General features: G+C 40.2%; 1 protein-coding gene across 3 annotated transcripts in view; it reads left to right on the forward strand.

Annotated features, from left to right (window-relative positions):
• The first annotated feature begins 1,251 nt into the window (after positions 1-1,251).
• CNOT6L (CCR4-NOT transcription complex subunit 6 like) overlaps positions 1,252-21,395 on the forward strand; it is an 86,804-nt gene continuing 66,660 nt past the window's right edge. Inside the window, exon 1 of one of the 3 annotated variants that reach the window (XM_084882494.1) lies at positions 1,252-1,813. Coding sequence is in view for 1 of the 3 variants with exons in the window: in XM_084882492.1 (XP_084738618.1) it covers positions 2,192-2,196 (5 nt within the window). In the remaining 2 variants the exon portion in view is untranslated. Of the gene's footprint in view, positions 1,814-2,039; positions 2,197-2,331; positions 2,491-21,395 lie in introns of those variants that run through there. The other 2 variants (XM_084882492.1, XM_084882493.1) reach the window with 2 other exon arrangements.

A 21,395-nucleotide genomic window follows, 5' to 3' on the forward strand; every position in this document is an offset into this window, starting at 1 on the left:
AACAAAGATGAAAGTGGTGCAGTTGCTCTTCTGCAATGGTGAGCTCTTTTAATAGCTGATCAGTTCTGTCTAAATGATGATTTGCATTTTTAACGCACCATTTTCCCCAGGAGATGAGAACGTTTTGCATCCAGTAATAGGGTCTAAGATTAATTGCAACCCTACACAACGTGCTCAGTGTGCTAAACAACCACCCTGTAGGAAAAACAACACTGAACACTGCTAATATACCCGTGACCTGGAGCATGCATTGAGAAAGAGATTGCAAAATTGCAACAGCAGTATTCTTTCTGCCTCCAGAGCTGGTATGATTTGGTTTTGGACTGCTGGTGGCAACAGCTGAATGAAGCTGACCCACAAAAACAAAATTAAACCCGAGGCACTAAAATGTCAAGGTCATATTCATCAAGTAAACATTAATATTTCCATTTCGCATTTTTATGTTTTCATTCTGCAGCCGAAGAAACGTGATCCTATCGCGAGAAGGGAAAATCAGGATACATTATAGGACGTGATGATCGCAGTCACGGGTTCTTTTATTTACATTTCGCTGTGCCGCCTACAGATATTACACGTAAAAAAAAAAAAAAAGAAAAGAAAAGAAAAAAGAAAAGAAAACAACCACAACCACACCCACAAAGATGCCAGGAAACATCTCCTTCGGTCCCTTCACCTCACCTGGCATCTCAGCCACCCAGACCAGCGCTCAGCTTTGCTGTCAGCCTCTTGGCGAGCGAGCGAGCAGTAAACACCGCTGAGTCCACGCGTGACCACGGGGCTCGCCAGTCTCTCTCCACCCCCCCCTCCCCTCCATGCATTATGGATGTGGGCTTTTGATACCCTGCCAGCCTTTCCAGCTCTGCTCGACACTCAAGCCAAGAAAAGAGAATAAGGAAAACAGTAAGAGTAAAGGAGAAAACAGGCGAGAAACACCCCCCCACCCCAATCCCTGGCTGTGGCGCGCGCACGCGCGCCGGCCCCGGGAGGCGGGGCCAGGCCGCGGAGCCCCGCCCCTTCCCCTCACCCCACCCCAGGGCTCCGGGGAGTGACGGACTCCCGCCAGCCCCTCCACGTCAATCAACCTTTCCTCTCCTCGCACTCTCTGCACCTTGTTATTAATCTCAATACCGACCTCGCGCGGACGCCTCTCCCCCGACCCCGGGGGTGTGAACGTGTGTGTGTGTGTGTGTGTGTGTGTGTGAGCGCGAGCGAAGGCACCGGAAAGAAAAAGCTGGCGTTTCTGAGTCGCAGCCTCGGCCCCGGCGGCGGCAGCAGCAGCGAGCGCGACAGCCACCTCCGCAGCGGCGGCAGCCCGGGCGCCGGGAGGCCAAGGCCAAGGCCAGGCTCCGCGCGGCGCTCGCAGTAGCGGAGCCGCGGCTCCGGCGGCCGCGGGGGCGCAGCGTCCTCCGGCGAGGGGCCTTCTGGGCGGCGGCGGCGGCGGCCGCGGGACCTCTCTCTCCTGCGGGCCAGGGTCACCGTCCCCGAAGCCGGGGCAGCGCGGCCCTCGCGTTCCCCTTCCTTCCCCGCCCCCCCACCCCCGTCCGTCCGTCCGTCTCCTCGCTTCCTTCCAGCCGCCCTCCTCCCCGCCGCCGCCTCGGCCGTTCCTCCGGCGGCCCGGCCCGGCCCGCCCCGCCCGCCCCGCGTCCCCTCCGGCCGGTGCCTCTTCCCCCCCGGCGGGCTGCCTGCATGTCTTTGCTGCCCTCAGCCCCGCCGCCACCGCCGCCGCCGCCGCCCCCGCCGCCGCAGCACCAGCACCAGCCGCCCCGCCGCCGCCGCCGTCGCCGCCGCCCGGACCCCGGCGCGCTGAATGCAGGTGAGGAGGGGGCGCAGGGCTCCCCCATTTCCCCCGCCCCGGGGGCCCCCAGGCCTCGCGCCCCGCGAGCTCGGCCCAGGCCCCGCCGGCCTCGCAGCAGCTTCCCTTCGGGGCGGGCGGGCGGGCGGGCGGGCGGGAGCGAGGCCCGCCCGCGGGTGTCGGTGTTTGCGTCTGCGGCCGCGGCCGGCTCGGGGGGAAAGCGCCGTGGGGGCCCCGGGCGCGCGCGCGCGCGTGTGCGTTTCCCCGGCCGCCCGCGGGCAAATGGCTGCTGTGGCTCCTCCTGGGAGGCCCGAGGCAGCAGGGGAGGCCTTGGTCGAGTGTGTGTGCGCCTCCGAGTAGGATCCCGAGTGTCGGGAAGAGGCGCGCGTCCCCGGGGAGATGAGGTGGGAGGAAGGCTCCCGTGTGTGTCGTTGTGGATGCGAGCGGGGACTTGGGCGGGCGGGGGGCGGCCCGAGGAGCCGCCGCCGGGAGTGTGTGTGTGTGTGTGTGTGTGTGTGTGTGTGTGTGTGTGTCGGGCTGACCCGGGTCTGTCAAAGGTTCCGGGTGTGAGAGTGTGTGTGTGTCGGGGGGCGGGGGAGAGGCGCTCCGGGCCCGGGAGGCTGGGGAGCCCGTGAGTCCGGGACCCTCGAGTGGCTGGCCCTCCCCGCTTTGTGGCCCAGGCTTGGGGGGCCTCGCAGGTGAGAGCGGCTCCGCGGGAGCCGGGCCTCCGGCGGGCGGGCGGGCGGGCGGTGCGGGGCGGAGGGCTGCGGGTCGGGGCCGCGCCTCGGGTCTCGCGGCCGCGGCGGCAGGAAGCGTCCCGGCCTGCGGCGCGGCCTAACCGCCTTGCCGCCCGCCCGCCCGCCTCCCGCCTCCCGGGACCTGGGGCCCCGCGCGCGGGCCGGCGGCGCCGTCTCGGGCCCCGGCAGGTGACGGTCCGAGGCGGCACGGACTGATGGATGGGGGAGCGGGGAAGGCATATCCCGGCTTCGGAAGTGCAGGCTCCCTCCCCGGCCGGCTACGGTGGGACCCGGGTCGGGGGGGGGGGGGGGGGGAGAGAAAGTGAATCAAAGCAGTCGTCACGGGAATCCGCGGGGCCGAGGTCCCTGAAGCTGGAGGGAGGGACCAAGTAGTCCCTATTTTCATGTTTCGTTGCAAACACTTTTACGGTTGAGAAACCATGGATGCATAAGATAAAGGTGTTGTTGGAGGGGCGAGGGAAAGAAATGGAAGCCTCTGTGGTCTGGTGAGATTGGGTGGATGTTGTGCATTTGAAATTGTTTTATCCTGCCTCCTAGGGGGAAAGGCGGGTACGCGCCGAGCTTGAGGAAGAGGAAGTTCCTGGCTGGGGCTGTCATCCTCGCCTCCGCGGGCTGTTTTAGCTCCGGCTCTTTGATTGGAATTTGCGTTCTGGCAGTTTAGCCCAGCAGTTTGTGCACACTGGGAGTATGCCACCGCCTTTCGGGAGATAGACTTGCCTTATTACCTCGAGGTGTCCTCATTGTCAGTCAAGTTAGTTGTGCATAAACACACTTTCCCTCACAGTCTCCCAAAACCTAGATGAAGCCTCTGTTGCTCTAGTGTTCTCCTGAAAAGCTATTTTGAGAGTAGTCTTAAATAAAATGCACCGCTAAAGAGAGATCTGCCAGTAGATGTACACATGCATTTCAGAATTAAGTTTAGATGGTGTTTGGGTAATTATTTGCTGATTTACCCATGCATTTCAGAATTAAGTTTAGATGGTGTTTGGGTAATTATTTGCTGATTTACTTTACTCCACCTTCTTGCCATTTGTGTCTAGTTAGCTCACCTAGCTAAAATCGTTTAAAGTCATGATATAGGTTCGACTCTTGCAGGCTTGCTCTGTATAATGGCCGGAGATTGGTCCTTTCTTCTCACAAAGAAATGCTCCATGCCCTTCACTGGGAAGGGGGTGGGGGGGTAAGAATGGTCGTTGGGGATGATATAGTGGGGTGGAGCCGTTTTCTGTGGCCATTATTGGATAAATAGTTTAATGAAACAGATTTGTTTTACAGACTTCAGAACTCCAACTGTGACTTTGCCTTAGCTATTTGGCCTTAAGCAAAGCTTTTAATGTCTTTAAATCTCTTTCATCTGCCAGAAGGAGATAATACATTTATAGTAAGATTGTCTGAGGATAGAATGAGTAACATATGTTTGACACATAGTAGATGCTTAGTTAAATATTAGTTCCCTCACCTGCCGTTCTGATTGATGGCTTTGAAAAACATAAGTACAAATACTCTTTTAATTAGTGAAAGCACTATTTTGTAACTAAGTTAAAAATCAAAACAGTAGAACATTTCAGAGTCCTTTGATATGCATAAGATATATATATATATATATATATATATATAACTTAAAACTGTATTTTAGAATTCTTTCTAGAAATAAGACTCATTAAAATACCTAGTGTTCTAGTTTGTAGAGACTATATAGTCTTAATTTTTTTTTGTATTTTCAAATGGGCCTCTAAAGAGAGATCTGCCTGTAGGTAGGTGTACAGTGCATTTCAGAATTAAGTGTAAATGATATTTGAATAATTATTTGCTGATTTACTTTATTCCACCAGCTTGACATTTGTATATAGTTAGATTATCTAGCTAAAATCCTCTAGTTAAAGTCATGATATAGATTTGTTTCATTATTCTTTTTGTGAGTTCTTGTTAATGTAGCCCTGGGGGGAAAAATTAAGTTGTTTGTAGCACATACATGTTCCCATACAGTCAAGCATTAAAAAGGACCAAAGAACTAAAGTTTATTTTATCTATATAGGTCCATATAGTATAAGTGCTGCAAATATTGCTATGTAATTTTTTAAGTTTATGTTGACTGATTCTGGTAAACAGAACTTCTTGGAATATTTTCCTGAATGAAGGCAAAAATCCTCTGTCAACTTTAATAATTTAACATTTTTATTACTCTGTATGAAGTAGTAAAAAACAAAACAAAAAACTAACCACTTAATAAGCATTAAAATTTTAATAAATTTGTGAAGGATTTTTGTGAAGGATAGCAGAGACAACTTTATTAGAATGCAAAATATCATGATTTTGTTAAAGTGAGTGTGTTATGGGTGGGTGTGTATTTACAACAAATATAACTATCTGCCATATAGTTATATTTAAAGGAAGAATTCTTACCTTAAAATTGTATAAATGTATAAATGGTAATTTTTAATATCTTAAAAAAATAAAATAGAATTTTACTGTTAACTAAGTATTTGGTTTTTACTAGATACTATGAATCTAGTAAAATTTAAAGCACTTCATACTTTTTTAATTAGGGAAAATTTTCTCAGCATTATGAAAATATTAATAGATGATACTGAACTAATATATTAAGACATGTGAAATTTATTTATTTATTTATTTATTTTTATTTTATTTTTTTTTTAAATATATTTTATTGATTTTTCACAGAGAGGAAGAGAGAGGGATAGAGGGTTAGAAATGTTGATGAGAGAGAATCGTCGATCAGTTGCCTCTTGCACACCCCCTACTGGGGATGTGCCCGCAACCAAGGTACATGCCCTTGACTGGAATCGAACCCGGGACCTTTCAGTCCACAGGCCGACGCTCTATCCACTGAGCCAAACCGGTCCCGGCTGAAATTTATTTTAATAGTGGAACTGCTTATGCTGTCATTGTTTAGCTAAAGGAATTGTGTTACATCGAAATCAAAGCGGCAAATTGTTTAGATTTTAACAATAAATGTTATTTAAATGGGCTTTTAAACAATCTTTCCAAAATATTCCTTATAAAATGTCTTTAATGAAAGGGAATTAAAATACTTAAGAATTTGTGCATGTATTACTTTGGATAATGCTAATTGGGGTAAAAAAGACACTCCAGAATTTCAGTGGCTTAATACATATAAGTGTTTATTTTGCTCCCATAATAGTGCAGGTGCTCCCAGTTAGCAGGCTTGTGGCTTTCTTCCCTCTGGCAATTGAGGGACCCTGACTCCTTATATCTTATAGCTTCACCATTCCCTATGGCCTCCTAGCCCTGCCTATTACCCACAGACCATTTCTTAAGAATCCCCATACTTAAGGTGACAAACATCTGTCCACATTTCATTGGTGAGAATTTGTCACAGAGTCTTATTTGAATGCAAGGAAGTTGAGAATGTAGTCTCTGCATAGTGGACAGCTTGGGACTTTTCATGAGGTTATTTTAGATGGTAGCACATATTTATGAAATTATGTCTAAAATGAATTATAATACTTAAAAATTGTTCAAAGAATAAAATTGGGGCAAGGGGAGAAAAGGGAAGGTGTAGAGCCAGAGAAGGAGGAGGAGGGAACAGGAGCTTTCTTCTTTGGGGATTTTGAATGACAACTGAAACCAGCGATTTAAAGATACAGATAGCTGAGACAACATTGTAATTGTATTTAATAATCTTTAGTGAGTTTCTTCTTTATCCAGCTATTGATTGCCATTGTGGTGTACTGGATTTTGACTGTTTTGAGTTGTTTCTCTTTGTACTTTGAAATCACTTGACTTTGAATTTTAGTTTCTGGGGCATAATTTTATAGAAAACGAATTTTTGAATTTTCCTTTTCTGTTGAGAAAGCATATGTAATATATAGAGCATTATAGTTATTACTTTATACTTTAAAGAAATATCATTTAGGTTGACTTTACTATGTTTTATTGTTTGCTGTTGCTGTTTTTGTAATTTTAAAGTTATTGTAATCAGAAAGAACAACAAAATCAAGTAAACAGCAAAGGCTTAATTAACTTGTGCTTGTGTTTCATGATGAAAATACTACAACTTTCTTTAACTGTACTAACATTGAATCTCTAATACATTAAATGCATTTCATTTTCGAACAACTTTAATTCTAATTGAATCACAATTTATTCTTGCAGTGCCTAGGATTTTTGTGAAGTGAGACCTCAGCTTTCTGGTTCACCTATACTTATTTTTCTTCTGAAGAGTTTGGTTAGGAATCTGGGAAATTTTATATATGTCTGTATTTCCCCAAAGAAAGATTTTTGAGTGATGTGGTTAACATTTTCCTGGTAAATATTTCTAATATTTTGTATTTTAAGAATTAAAAACCTTATTTGAGGGCTCACTCTATATCCATTAGTATATTCAGTTGTAAAGCGAAGTATGAAAGAAGTAGAAGAAACCCTTGTGAGTAAGGGAGATAAAACAATGTAGTGATTTCAAAACAATAAACAAGTGCAGGTCACTATAGTATAAACTGTTCACAAATATTCTGAGAGGAAGTAACAAATAGAATGGTGGGTAGGTCGGAAAAGGTTTTTGGTAAGAGCTTTTTGAGATATAATTCACTTACCATAGAAGTAGTCCATTTAAAATACATAACTCATTATTCATATTTGTGCAGCCATCGAAACAATTTTAGAACATTTTAATCACCTAAAATATAAATCCTGTGTTCTTTAAAAGTTACCCCTCATTCTCCCAAACTCTTATTTCTAGGTAATCAATTATTTGTTTTCTGACTGTATATTTACCTCTTTTAGACATTTCATACAAATGCAATCTTAATACATAGTCTTTTATCACAGATTTCTCTCACTTTGTGTCCAGGGTTCATTCCTGTTATGTACTTTATTCTTTCTATGGCTGTATAATATGCCATTTTATGGATATGTCAGCTCATCAATATTGGAGTTGTTTCTGCTTTTTGTCTATTGTAAATAATTCTGCTATGAACATTTATATGTAAGTTTCTGAGCATGTATTTTTCAGTTATCTTGGGGATATGCTAGATCATATGATTCCTTAATAGTTAAACTCCAGACTGTTTTCCAAAGCTGTCTCACCATTTCATTTCACATCTCCACCAACAGTACATATATATAAGGGCTCCAGTTTCTCTACATCCTTGCCAACTTTTGTTATCTGTCTTTTTGATCATAGCTCTCCTAGTGGGTGTTAAGTAGTAGCTCATTGTGATTTTGATTTGCATTCCCCTAATGATTTGAAGTGTTTTTTCATTTCCCTATTGGCCATTTGTGTATCTTTATGTGTATTTAGACCTTACGACCATTTTAAAGTTATTTTGTTATGATTGCATTGTAAGAGTGAATTGGAGTTATCTTTTCACTTTCCTGATAGTGTCCTTTGAAAAACAAATTTCTAAATTTGATGAAGTCTAATTTGTTTTTTCTTCTCTTGTTTGTGCTTTTGATGTTATATTTAAGAAACCCTTTACTAATCTGAGGTCACAATGATTTACCCTTCTGTTTTGTCCTAAGTGTTTTATAGTTTTAACTTTTACATTTAGATCTTGAATCTATTTTAAGTTAATTTCTGTATGTGGCCTGATGGGAGTCTGACATTATTCCTTTGCATGTGGATATTTAGTTGTCCTAGTACCATTTGTTGAAAGACTATTCTTTCCCTACAGCATTGTCTTGTAACTCTTATTGGAAATAAGTTAATCATAAATATGAGGGTTTATTTCTGGACTTTCTGTTTTATTCCATTGAATTATATGATTTTCCTTATGCCAGTACTGTCTTGACTAACATGGCTTTGTAATTAAGAAGTCTTTTCGAAGTAATTCAGATTTCTTGAGTCCTCCAACATTTTTCTTTTCAATATTGTTTTGGCTATTTATTTTTTTATTAAAATATACTTTATTGATTTTTCCACAGAGAGTAAGGGAGAGAGATAGAGAGCTAGAAACGTCAATGAGAGAGAAACATCAATCAGCTGCCTCTTGCACACCTACTGGGGACGTGCCGGCAGTCAGTGTACATGCCCTTGACCGGAATCGAACCTGGGACCTTTCAGCCCGGAGTCCGACGCTCTATCCACTGAGCCAAACTGGTTTCGGCTGTTTTGGCTATTTAATGTCTCTTATATTTCCATATGAATTAAAATTTATTTTTATTTTTATTGATTTCAGAGAGGAAGGGAGAGGGAGAGAGAAGTAGAAACATCAGTGATGAAAGAGAATCATTGATCGGCTCTCTCCTGCACACCCACATTGGGGAATTGAGCCTGCAACCCGGGCATGTGCTCTGACCTGGGAATCCAACTGTGACCTGGCTCATAGGTTGATGTTCAACCACTGAGCCATGCTGGCCAGGCTATTTCCATATGAATTTTAGAATTAGCTTGTAAATTCCTACAAAGAAGCCAGCTGGGATTTTGATAGGAGTTGTGTAATCCGTAGATCGATTTGAGGAGCATAACATTAAATCTTCCTATTCACAAATATGGAATCTTTCCACTTATTTAGATCTTTATTTCAACAATATTTTGTAGTTCTCAGAGATGTTTTACAATTCTTTTGTTGCATTTATTCTTAAATATTTTATTCTTCTTGATGCTATTGTAAATGGAATTGTTTTCTTAATTTCATTTTTGGGTTTATTGTAAGTATGTAAAATACAACTGATTTTTGTGTATTGATTTTGTATTTAGCATGTTTGTTAAACTTTTTATTCTAGTGGATTTTTGGTGGATTCTGTAAGATTTTCTGTATACCAAAGATTATGTCACCTGTAAATATAGTTTGACTTTTCCAGTCTGAATGCATTTTCTTTCTATAATCTTGCCTAATTGCCTGGGTTAAAACCTCTAATAAACTGTTGGAAGACTCGTCAAGAGCAGATATCTTTGTCTTGTTCTCATCTTGTGGGGAAAGTCTTTAGTCTTTGACTGTTAAGTATATTAGCTGACGGGTTTTTATAGATGCCTCTTATGTTGAGGAAGTTCCCTTCTATTCCTAGTTTGAGTGCTTTATCATGAAGAAGGGGTGTTATGGTTGAGTTTTGAGGAAACTATGCAATATGAATTAGAAAAGTGAAGATGCTGTTTCAGTAATGATTCCAGTAATAATGCTTAATTTGTTTGGAAAAGAGAGACTAGCTTTCCCCCCCTCTCCAGTCTTTCCTTCCCTTCTTCCTCCTCTAATGTTTTCTAGTTATCTTCTCATTGATCCATACACACATCTAGCAGATCCTTAATCATTTACTGAAGATTTTCTGAATAACTCAGATTTCTTGAGTAGTGGAGACTATTGTATTTTGGAAAACCTTAAACTGTGGAGAGTTTTGTTCTGATTAGTTTGATAGCTAGGTTGGAAGGGGGAACACAGGAGGCTGAGAAAATAATACAAAAAAAAAAAGTACCAATCATAGAATTTAAAAAAAGGAAACAAACCTTTGTGATACTGAGAATATGGCTAATGATGAATTCCATGTTTACTTTGAACCTGACAGTCATCTGACTTTTTCCCAAAATGTTTCAACATCAATGATTTTGTTTTTATAAGTTTTCTGAAAAATTTAATAGTTTTCTTTTTAGGAAATTTTGCTTTTACAATGTTTCAATTGATGTGGTTATTACCTGTTGTTTCATTTTTGAAACTTTTTGTTTCCATGTAGCTACATTCTGAATAGATAAAATATTAAAAAATATTTTTATTGATTTCAGAGAAGAAGGGATAGGGAGAGATGGGTAGAAACATCAATGTTGAGAGATAATCATTGAGAGATAATCATTGTTCGGCTGCCTCCTGCATACCCCCTACTGGGGATCGAGCTCGCTACCTGAGCATGTGCCCTGACCCAGGAATTGAGCTGTGACCTCCTGGTTCATTGGTCTGTACTCAACTACTGAACAACACTGGCTGGACTAGATCAATATTTTTAAAATTTTATTTCTGTCTTTCATGTTATAAGTCTCAGAATTAAAAAAACAAACAAACTGGGTTTAGTTACAAATCATCCTGTTAAGACAGAGTTGGAAAATGGTATATAACTTTGGATAAATAGCAAACAAATGAAGTCAGAATATGGTTAGCAACAAAGAACATTAAAATACAGGGTACATAGCGTTTGTACCCTTACAGGATGGAAAAAGACAGGTGGTATAGAAGTTGAGCTTATCTTTAGCTTTAGGAGAAGGAAGGAAAGTTAGTGGATTATTGCAAATTCTTTCAGCATCTATTATTTAACTTCTCTTCCCTTGCATGTATTGTTGCCGGAGAAATCCCTAAGTCATTAGACATTGCTTATATTTCCTATCTAAAATTCTTCAATGATAAGTTACTGTATTTTGGCTGCCTATTCTGTGTAAGGGCAGGAGTTGGCAAGTTGTTTTTTTATATAAAGGACTATATGTAGTAAATATTTTGGCTTTTAAAAAAAAATAAATCTTTATTGTTCAGATTATTACAGTTGTTCCTCTTTTTGTCCCCCATAGCTCCCCTCCACCGGTTCCCACTCAACCCCATGCCCTTACCCCTCCGCCCCCCAACTTTCCTTGTCCATAGGTGTAAGATTTTTGTCCAATTTCTTCCCGCATCCCCCACACCCTTCCCTCCCCCCCCAAATTATCAGTCCACTCCCTTTCTATGCCCCTGATTCTATTATATTTACCAGTTTCTTCTGTTCATCAGATTTTTCATTCACTTGATTTTTAGATACACTTGTTGATAGATCTGTATTTGTTGTCACTTTGTTGTTCATAATTTTTAAAAAAATATATATTTTATTGATTTTTTACAGAGAGGAAGAGAGAGGGATAGAGAGTTAGAAACATCGATGAGAGAGAATCATCCATCAGCTGCCTCTTGCACCACCCCTACTGGGGATGTGCCCGCAACCAAGGTACATGCCCTTGACTGGAATCGAACCCGGGGAACCTTTCAGTCCGCAGGTCAATGCTCTATCCACTGAGCCAAACTGGTCTCGGCTGTTGTTCATAATTTTTATCTCTACCTTTTTCTTCTTCTTCCTCTTCTTAGAAAATACCTTTTAGCATTTCATATAATATTGGTTTGTTGGTGATGAACTCCTTTAGCTTTCTCTTATTTGTAAAGCTCTTTATCTGACCTTCAATTCAAAATTATGGCTTTGCTGGGTAATCTTGGTTGAAGTTTCTTGCTATTCATCACTTTTGAATATTTCTTGCCACTCCCTTCTACCCTGCATAGTTTCTGTTGAGAAATCAGCTAACAGTTGCATGACTACTCCCTTGAAGGTAACTAACTGTTTTTATCTTGTTGCTTTTAAGATCCTCTCTTTGTCTTTTGCCCTTGGCATTTTAATTATGATATGTCTTGGTGTGGTCCTCTTTGGATTCCTCTTGTTTCGGATTCTGTGCGCTTCCTGGACTTGTAAGTCTATTTCTTTAACCAGGTAGGGGAAGTTTTCTGTCATTATTTCTTCAAATAGGTTTTCAATATTTTGCTCTCTCTCTTCTTCTGGCACCCCCATAATTTGGATGTTGATATGCTTGAAGTTGTCCCAGAGGCTCCTTACACTATCTTCATATTTTTGGATTCTTTTTGCTTTTCCAGTTGGGTGTCTTTTGCTTCTTCGTATTTCAAATGTTTGAGTTGATTCTTGGGATCCTCTAGTCTGCTGTTGGATCTTTGTATATTATTCTTTATTTCAGTAAGTGTATACTTAATTTCTGATTGGTCTTTTTTCATATCCTTAAGGGTCTCACTAACTTTCTTGGAGGTTCATAGAAGATTCTTGAGTAACCTAACCATGGTTTTGAACTCTATATCCAGTAGTTTGCTTTCCTCCATTTCTTTCGTTTGTGACATGTTTCTTTGTCTCTGCATTTTGGCTGTTTCCCTGTGTTGATAGAGTGACTTTGTGTGCTAGGTGTCCTATAGGGCCCAGTGACTCAGCCTCCCCAGTCACCTGAGGTGGACACTCTTGGTGCACACCTTTGAGGGCTGTGTGCAGTCTTGTAGTTAAGCCTTAATTGCTGTTGCTATCACCTCCAGGCCAGTTGGCCCTGAGGACCAGCTTTGTCTACAGTGGGAGAACTGCTGTGCTGGAGATACCATTATGGGCAGGACTTGCTTCAGTAGGGCTTGGTGCTCACTGAGTCTGCCCATTGAGTGTGTTACTTATGGATGTGAAGAGTTGTAATCTGTTATGATTTCACACTGACCACTGGGTACACTGGCTCTTGGATCTCCAAGGAGGTGCAAAGTTAGTCACTGCCTGAGGCCACCCAGCAGGAGCTACAGAGAGATCTGCAGATTCCTCCTCTTTGGGGTTTGGAAGTGCACAGACAAGTGCCCACCCAGCTGTGAAGCAAGGCAGGCTGATGCTGCTGAGCCTTGGGCCTTCTTTTGGAAGCTTTGGAGTTCTCTTATCTAGCTACAGTTTGTTAGGTTTTAGGTTACAAAAGGACAGGCCATTCATATGCAAAAGCCACTGCTCAGAGCTTTGGTGGGGTTATAAATTGGGTGGGGCAGGGTCTTAGGGAATCACCAGGGCGGAGCAAACAGCAATGGCTGTCATTCAGCCCTGTACCTGGGTCTCTGTGTCCTGTGGTCCTATGCAGGAACTATGATCGCTGCGAGCACCTCTGAAAGAAGTCTGCCCTCGTATTCCAGCCCAATGCCATACAGTCCAGTTTCTCCCTGTATGAGTCTGGGTCCCCAGAGTCTTGCCCTGAACTGGAGTTCAGAGCAATCGGGAGCTTGTATCTCTCTCCCAATAGAAAAAAAAACTACAGTGCACTCAGTTGCCAGCCCATTTTGTTTGCACCTCCGCACCTCTGCACTTCTGCACCTTCTACTAATCCCAATGTGCTTTTTTCTTTTCTTCTAGTTTTAGAACTTCCACTCAGCCAGCTTTCCTGTGGTTCTGGATGATATTTGTTTTGTCCGTTAGTTGTAGTTTTGATGTGGTTGTAAGAGGCAGCAAGTACAGGTGTTTACCTATGCCACCATCTTGGTTGTCTCTCTTTTGGCTTTTTGGATCACATAAGATCTCTGTTCTGTAGTCTCCTTTATGTTTTAGTTGTAGGTTTTTTGTTTCTTTCTTTTTTTTTTTTCTTTTAGGTAACCATCTTAAGATGTCAAGCCACTCATTGCTGTCAAACCAAGCTATAGTTTGCTGACTCCTGTGTTAGGAGATTTACATGAATTAACTTACTAGAATTCTGGCAAAATTGATATTAATTTCTATTTTATAGTTGAGTAAACGGAAACTTAGAGATGCGTTTTTGTTGAAAGTCATATAGCAAGTAAATGTCAGATCTTGAATTCAGATTTAGGTTATTGGAATTCCTAAACCTGTGTGCTTTCCAAGATAACCTGCTACTGCTCATTGCTTATATAATAAAATGGAGATTTTGTAGAATTATATGTAAGGCTCCTTATGATCTTGTTTTTGTATACCTCTCTAGTTTTATTGATTACTCTTCTCTCTTGAACATATTCCCTAGCCTAGCTATATCGCGAGACTTTATAGCTTGGTTTATGCTTTATATGTGCCTACAATACCTTATATTTTATGACCTCACTGACGTCTTTAATAATTCACCTCAGGTTCTCCCTACCCTGAGAAACTTTGCTGACACTTACACTATTTGCTTTATGCTCTTTCTTCTTGCTCCCCTAGCATCCTATGCATTCCTCTTCCATAACATTACCAATTGCCTTGTGTTTACCTGATTTATGTCTCTTTCCATTGGGCTGAGAATTTTTAAAGGCAGATATACCTCATCCTTATAGCTCAAGTGTTTGATACATAGTAGAGGCTTAACTATGTACTAAATGTTTGTTATTAAATGAATGAATAATCAAATAATCAAATAGCATTGCAAGCAGTAGAAATTACATGGACCAAATATGTAGTAGCAGAAAGGCATCCATCTAGATTCAAGGGTGAGAGGGAAGTTGAGTAAATTTCCAGAGCTTCAGTGGGAAGGAGGCTGATAAAGCACATTGGAGTATGATTATTATGGAGGGGTTTGAATGTGGGGTAAGGAATTAAAATTTCTTACTAAGTTCAGCTAGGTTCAACTCTAGAGCAGCATTTTTTTACATCTATAAATTTTTTAAAATTTAATAAATCTTTATCAGATTATTACAATTGTCCTATTTTTTCCCCCATAGCTCCCTTCCACCTGGTTTCTACCCCCCCTCTGCCCTTACCTTCCTCCCACTGTCCTCATCCATAGGTGTACGATTTTTGTCCAGTCTCTTTCTACACCCCCCACTCCCCTTTCCCCCCAAGAATTGTCAGTCCACTCCCTTTCTATGCCCCTGATTCTATTCACCAGTTTCTTCTGTTCATCAGATTTTTTTTATTCCCTTGGTTTTTAGATTCACATGTTGAATCTAAATGTACAAAATGTTTATTGTACTTATGTACTAAACTATGTACTTAACTATGTTAAGTACATATTTGTTCCATGTAATTTCTACTGCTTGCAATGCTATTTGATTATTCATTCATTTAATAAGCAATTACTAACCCCAGGATATATAACAAACATTTAGTACATAGTTAAGTAACTATGTACTTAACATAGTTAAACAACACATTTGTTGTTCATAATTTTTATCTTTACCTTTTTCTTCTTCCTCTTCTTAAAAAGTATCTTTCAGCATTTCATATAATTCTGGTATGATGGTGTTGAACTCCTTTAGCTTTTTCTTATCTGTTAAGCTCTTTATCTGACCTTCAATTCTAAATGATAGCTTTGCTGGGTAGAGTAATCTTGATTATAGGTTCTTGCTATTCATCACTTTTGAATATTTCTTGCCACTCCTGTCTGGCCTGCATAGTTTCTGTTAAGAAATCAGAATGGGTGCTCGTATGGGTGCTCCCTTGTAGGTAACTGTTTTCTCTGGCTGCTTTTAATATTCTTTTTGTCTTTTGCTCTTGGCATTTTAATTATTATGTGCCTTGGTGTGGTCCTCTTTGAATTCCTCTTGTTTGGGGTTCTATGCGCTTCCTAGACTTGTAAGTCTATTTCTTTCATCAGGTGGGGGAAGTTTTCGGTCACTATTTCTTCAAATATGTTTTCAGTGTCTTGCACTCTCTCTCTTTTTTTTAGCACCCCCATAATTCTTTTATTGGTACACTTTAAGTTGTCCCAGAGGCTTCTTACACTAACTTCAAGTTTTTGGATTCTTTTTGAATTTTGCTTTTCTGGTTGAGTGTTTTTTGCTTCTTTTTATTCCAAATCTCTGACTTGGTTTTTGCATTCCTCTAGTCTTCTTTTAGGTCTCTGAAAATAATTTTTATTTCAGTTAGTGTATGCTTAATTTCTGATTGGTCCTTTTTCATATCCTGGAGGGTTTTGTTAAATTTACTGGCCTTTTCTAGGAAGTTCTTGAAAAATCTTATAATCATGGTTTTGAACTCTATATCCAGTCGTTTGTTTTCCTCCATTTCTTTCATTTGTGACATGTTTGTCTCTGCATTTTGGCTGCTTCCCTGAGTTGGCAGGGTAGCTTTGTGTGCTAGGTGTCCTAGCAGGGGCCAGTGGCTCAGCCTCCCCAGTTACCTGACGTGGACACTCTTGGTGTGCCCTTTGTGGCCTCTGTTTGCAATCTTGTTGTAGTTAAGCCTAGATTGTTGTTAGTATCACTGCGGGGAGTTGACCTCCAGTCCAGTTGGCTGTGAGGGTCAGCTATGTCTCTGCTGGGAGAGCTTTTCTGCTCAGCTTGGATGGGACGGAGTCTCAGGGTGAAGCAGACAGCCTTGGTTTGCTGTCAGCCCTGCCCAATGAGGCCCCTGTGTCTCAGTGTCCTGTGGCAATGGCTGCATGCACCTCTGAGAGAAGGCTGTCCTTGAGTTTCACCTGCTGCCAGACAGTCCAGTTTCTCTGTGAATGAAACTGGGTACCCAAAGTCTCACCTGCAACCGGATTTCGGTGCAGTCGGGAGGTTTTGTTTCCCTCCCAACCAAGACAGCTAGCTGTGCAATTGCTACCCACCCTCTCCGGACACTGCAAGTAAGCCAGCCAGGTATTCAGCCACCCTTTCCGCGCATGCGGGTCTCTGCACCTCTGTCCTCCACAGCTCCTGAGTCTCAGTGTCCTTTTCTCTTTCCTTCTAGTTGTAGAATTTCTACTCAGCCAGCTTTCCAGTGGATCTGGACGATGTCCGCTCTTGTCTTCCAGTTGCAGTTTTGAAATTTTTGTGTGAGCTGTAGTATAGATGTTTACCTATGCTGCTATCTAGGTTTCTCCTACATCTATAAATTGAGGTCCTGTTATTAATACCTGAGTTTTATAATATTGTCTTGATCATATTTTGTAGGGCATACCTACATGATAGTTTTGATAATAGTTATTGTAAATGTGTCTCTAGGATTTCATAAATATCAATATTACTTTTAAGGACATTGGGGACATTGAGTGATTTTGGGCACGTTGGTACTTTGAAAAGAATTATTGAAGATTCTTGTTGAGATATGCAGAATGAGTTGAGGAGACTAGAATGGAAGGAGGGAGGCTCTTTTGTCTTTTTTTTTTTTTTAAGAGTTAAATTAAAACATGAAATGATAGGTCAAGAAATTAATTGCTGTCAGTTGCTATAGAAAAGAAGGCTTTTGCTGATTGAATGTAAAGGGAGATGACTGAGAAACCAGGAGACAATTTGGGAAAGAAAATTAGGAATTTTGTATTAGATAAATTGATTAAAATTGGAATGATTTCTCTTTTTGCCTGGATTCAGCTCCTAATTACTTGTTATTTGAATAATTAGAATATCCTCATGTTTTCCCTTTCTGCCTTTAATGAATGGATGGATGTGGGTGGATGTTGGAGCCTTTTTAGAGTAATGAATTTAAGTGAATGAAAGAAAATAGATGTTATATTGAAATACTAGAATTTATATATATAAAAACAAATTGGTGATATATCAATATATGTGTCTTTTTTTAACGCATTTAAGTAAGGATCTGGCAGAGTCTAATAACTACTGTGATTTTGAAGTAGTGATACATATAGATGGCATATATAGTGATAAATATTTGAAGTAATATAGGTGGATGATATTTTGAGGTATCTATAACAACTATAATGTGATATGTGATTTATTTGTGTTAGTGACAAAAATCACAGTTACTGTTATTATTATGGTAGGTTGTTTAGGTCTATCTAAGAGAAGTACAAAATTTTAGTTAGAGGTTAGTGAAAATAGTGATGTAATTTTTTTTCTATACAAATTTAGATTTTCTGAGCTTCATGGACCCCAGTTTAAAAAGCTTTGCTTGTATTGTCTCCTAGTTGCTTAAGTTTATTCTATGTATTAATGTCATAGTATTCTTTGCAAATTGTATTTTCTTTCATGTCTGTTCTAGAAATAATGTGTTCTTTGAAAGAAAAATGATACTGAAGAGAGTAATTTTCTGGTTGTCATCAAGACTATTAGTAATAAAGTATAGTATATATAGTATCATTATATGTTTCTGGGCAATATGTACTTATATTACTTCATAAACATACACAACTAGAATATACTATTTGATGTTTTTAAACTTGCTTTTCTTTTTATTTATTTATTATTTTTAAGTATATATTTTTTTTTATTGATTTCAGAGAGGAAGGAAGAGAGAGAGAGAGAAACATCAATGATGAGAGGGAATCATTGATTGGCTGCCTCCTGCACGTTCACAGTGGGGATCAAGCCTGCAACTGGGGCATGTGCCCTGACTGGGAATGGAATCATGACCTGCTGGTTCATTGGTCAATGCTCAACCACTGAGCCTTGCAGGCCTGGCTTCTTTTTAAATCTAATCCTCATTTAAGGATATGTTGAGAAAGAGGAAGGGAAGGAAGGAAGGAGAGCAAAAGAGAGAAGAAAAAAAATCAATGTGAGAGAGAAACATCAGTCAGTTGCCTTCTATATGTATCCCAACCCAGGTTCTAAATGGCAACCTAGATAGGTGCCCCGACTGGGAGTCAAACCCACAACCTTTTGGTGTATAGGATTCTACTCCAACCAACTCAGCCACTTGGATAGGACTAAACTTGCTTTTTTCTTTTTAATCATCACTTGAGGATATTTTCTTTCAGAGGGACTAGAGGGGAAGGAGGAGGGAGGGAGGGAAGGAGGGGGAAGAAGGGAAAGAGGGAGAGAGGGAGGGAGAGGGAGAGGGAGAGGGAGAGGGAGAGGGAGAGGGAGAGGGAGAAGAAGAGGGAGGGAGGGAGGGAGAGAGAGAGATAGACAGAGAGAGAGGAACATCCATGTGTGAGAGAAACATCCATTGGTTGCCTCCTACATGCACCCCAACTGGGGCTGGGGATTGAGCCTGCAACTGAGGTACATGCCCTTGACTCGGAATCAAATCCGTGATCCTGAGGTTTGCAGGCTGCCGCACTAACCGCTGGGCAACAGGCCAGGGCTAAACTTGCTCTTTTATTTAACAGCATGTTATGGTCATTTTTCCATCAATAGATATACCTCATGCTTTAAATTTTTTATTTTATTTTTTTAATTGAATCTTGGGGTGACATTAGTTAATAAAATTACATAAATTTCAGGTGTACAATTCTATAATATATCATTTGTATATTGTATTATGTGTTCACCATCCCAAATAAAGTCTACTTCCTAAAAATTTTATAGCATTAAAATTTATATATATATATATATATATATATATATATATATATATATATCACATAACACACATTCACATTGTAAAAGTATTTTGTCAGTATTGTGAATACCATTACTATCCAATTACAGACCATTTTCATCACCCTCAAAAGATACTTCATACCTATTAGCAATTCCAGTTTGTCCATTCTAGCATCTGTTGGCAACCACCAATCTACTTTCTGTCACTGTGGATTTTCCTATTTTAGGCATTCATATAAATGGAATCAGACACAATATGTGACCTTTTGTGTCTGGCTTCTTTCACTTATGTTTTCAGGATTATTTCATGTTATAGCACAAGCATGTCAAACTCAAAGGCTAACATGGGCCAAATAAGGCTCAAGGTTGTGGGCCTCCAAAAAAGAAAAGCTTCAATTCTCATTAAAACATAGGTTTATTTCGATAGAGACCTGCTGAATACAAAGGGCTGAAATAAAGGAGTAATTGTTAACAAATTAATAGAAAATTTTAATAAAAATTAATATTTTTTTAACATTAACTTACCAGACACTGAATAACTGCACAAGTTAATGTGTAATGCAAATAAATCTATTTTTCTTGTACTTCAAAAGCGAAATATTTCCTTTTACATACAGCAAACAAATCAGTCCAAAACTAATGATGTGGCAGTCAGCTGCTAAAATATTCACTGCTAGTATTAGTGGAGAGAAATGGTGTACCTGCCTGTAAGGCGCATAAGAAAAATGAATGCAACATGATTACAGTCATCATTCATTAGCGAACTTTGTAGTTCGTTATTAATAATTATGTATAGCAGGATATTGTAAAAGTTAAGTTATGAAATTTTTATTAAAACGTTTCTTACATACCGTTATATTGGCTGGGCCACAAAAATATTCGTTGTAGGTCACATATGGCCTGAGGGCTGCGAGTTTGACATGCTTGATGTAGCATGTAACATTACTTCATTCCTTTTTGTGGTTGAATAATACACTATTGTTTGAGTATGCCATATTTTGTTGACTTGCTCATCAGTTGAGTGTTATGAATTACAGTGCTTATAGCACATTTTATAATTAATCATCATTCAAGAATTGCTACAATTGAATTTTATTCTATGTAATCTGCATATGTTTCTTTATTAAGTTACAGTTATTTGTAAGCAGTGTTATATATCCTTCGTGGAAAGCAACTTTAAGTACATTTTATTTTATTTTTTTATTTTTTATTTTTCTATAGCAAAGTACTTTCTTTAATAAGTAAAAAGAGTATACTCTACAATAATGTAAAAAGTATAGTATAGTAAGTACATAGTTGTTTATAATTATTAACAAGTATGTACTATGCATAATTGTATGTGCTATACTTTATATTTCTGACATCGCAACTGATTTGTCTGCACCAGTATCACCACCAACATAAAAGAAATGCAGCCTGGTTGGTGTGGTCAGTGGTTGTGCATCATTTAAGTACATTTTAGAAAGAAATAGGAAATACATGTTTACAATATAGTGGTCATTGTTTACAGTCTATGAATGATAAGAAAAATGTAAAGTTTTTAGGGCAGGGAACTCAGTTCTAATAATAAGAAATAATGGATTTTTGATAAAATGCTTACAAAGAATTACATTTTATTTTTTAATTTTTTAATTTTTAAAATTTCTTTATTGATTAAGGTATCACATATTTGTCCTCATCCCCCCATTCCCATCCTAAACCCCTCCCCATGCATGCCCCACCTCCCTGTTGTCCTTGACCCTGGTTAGGCTCCTATGTATGCACACTAGTCCTTTGGTTGATCTCTCCCCTTTTTCCCCATCTTCCCCTACATTTTATTTTTTAATTTGTGAAACCTCAAAATAAAGTTTTTAAAAATTGTTAAGCCGAAACCGGTTTGGCTCAGTGGTAGAGCATCGGCCTGTGGACTGAAAGGTCCCAGGTTAGATTCCAGTCAAGGGCATGTACATTGGTTGCGGGCACATCCCCGGTAGGGGGTGTGCAAGAGGCAGCTGGTAGATGTTTCTCTCTCATTGACGTTTCTAGCTCTCGCTCTCTCCCTTCCTTTCTGTAAAATATCAATAAATATATATTTAAAAAATCATTAATTAAAAAGGTTTATTTAGGTCTTACATGGAGAAATAATAAACATAGGTTATGTGCAACTTGGTTTTAGGTAACTACCTATTTTTCCTAGTATGTTGTAAGTATACAGACCTCATTTTGTCAGCCTCAAAACAAGAAGGA

The sequence above is a fragment of the Pipistrellus hanaki genome, assembly GCF_964339955.1.
Source record: "Pipistrellus hanaki genome assembly, chromosome: 1".
In the NCBI taxonomy this organism is placed as follows: domain Eukaryota; kingdom Metazoa; phylum Chordata; class Mammalia; order Chiroptera; family Vespertilionidae; genus Pipistrellus; species Pipistrellus hanaki.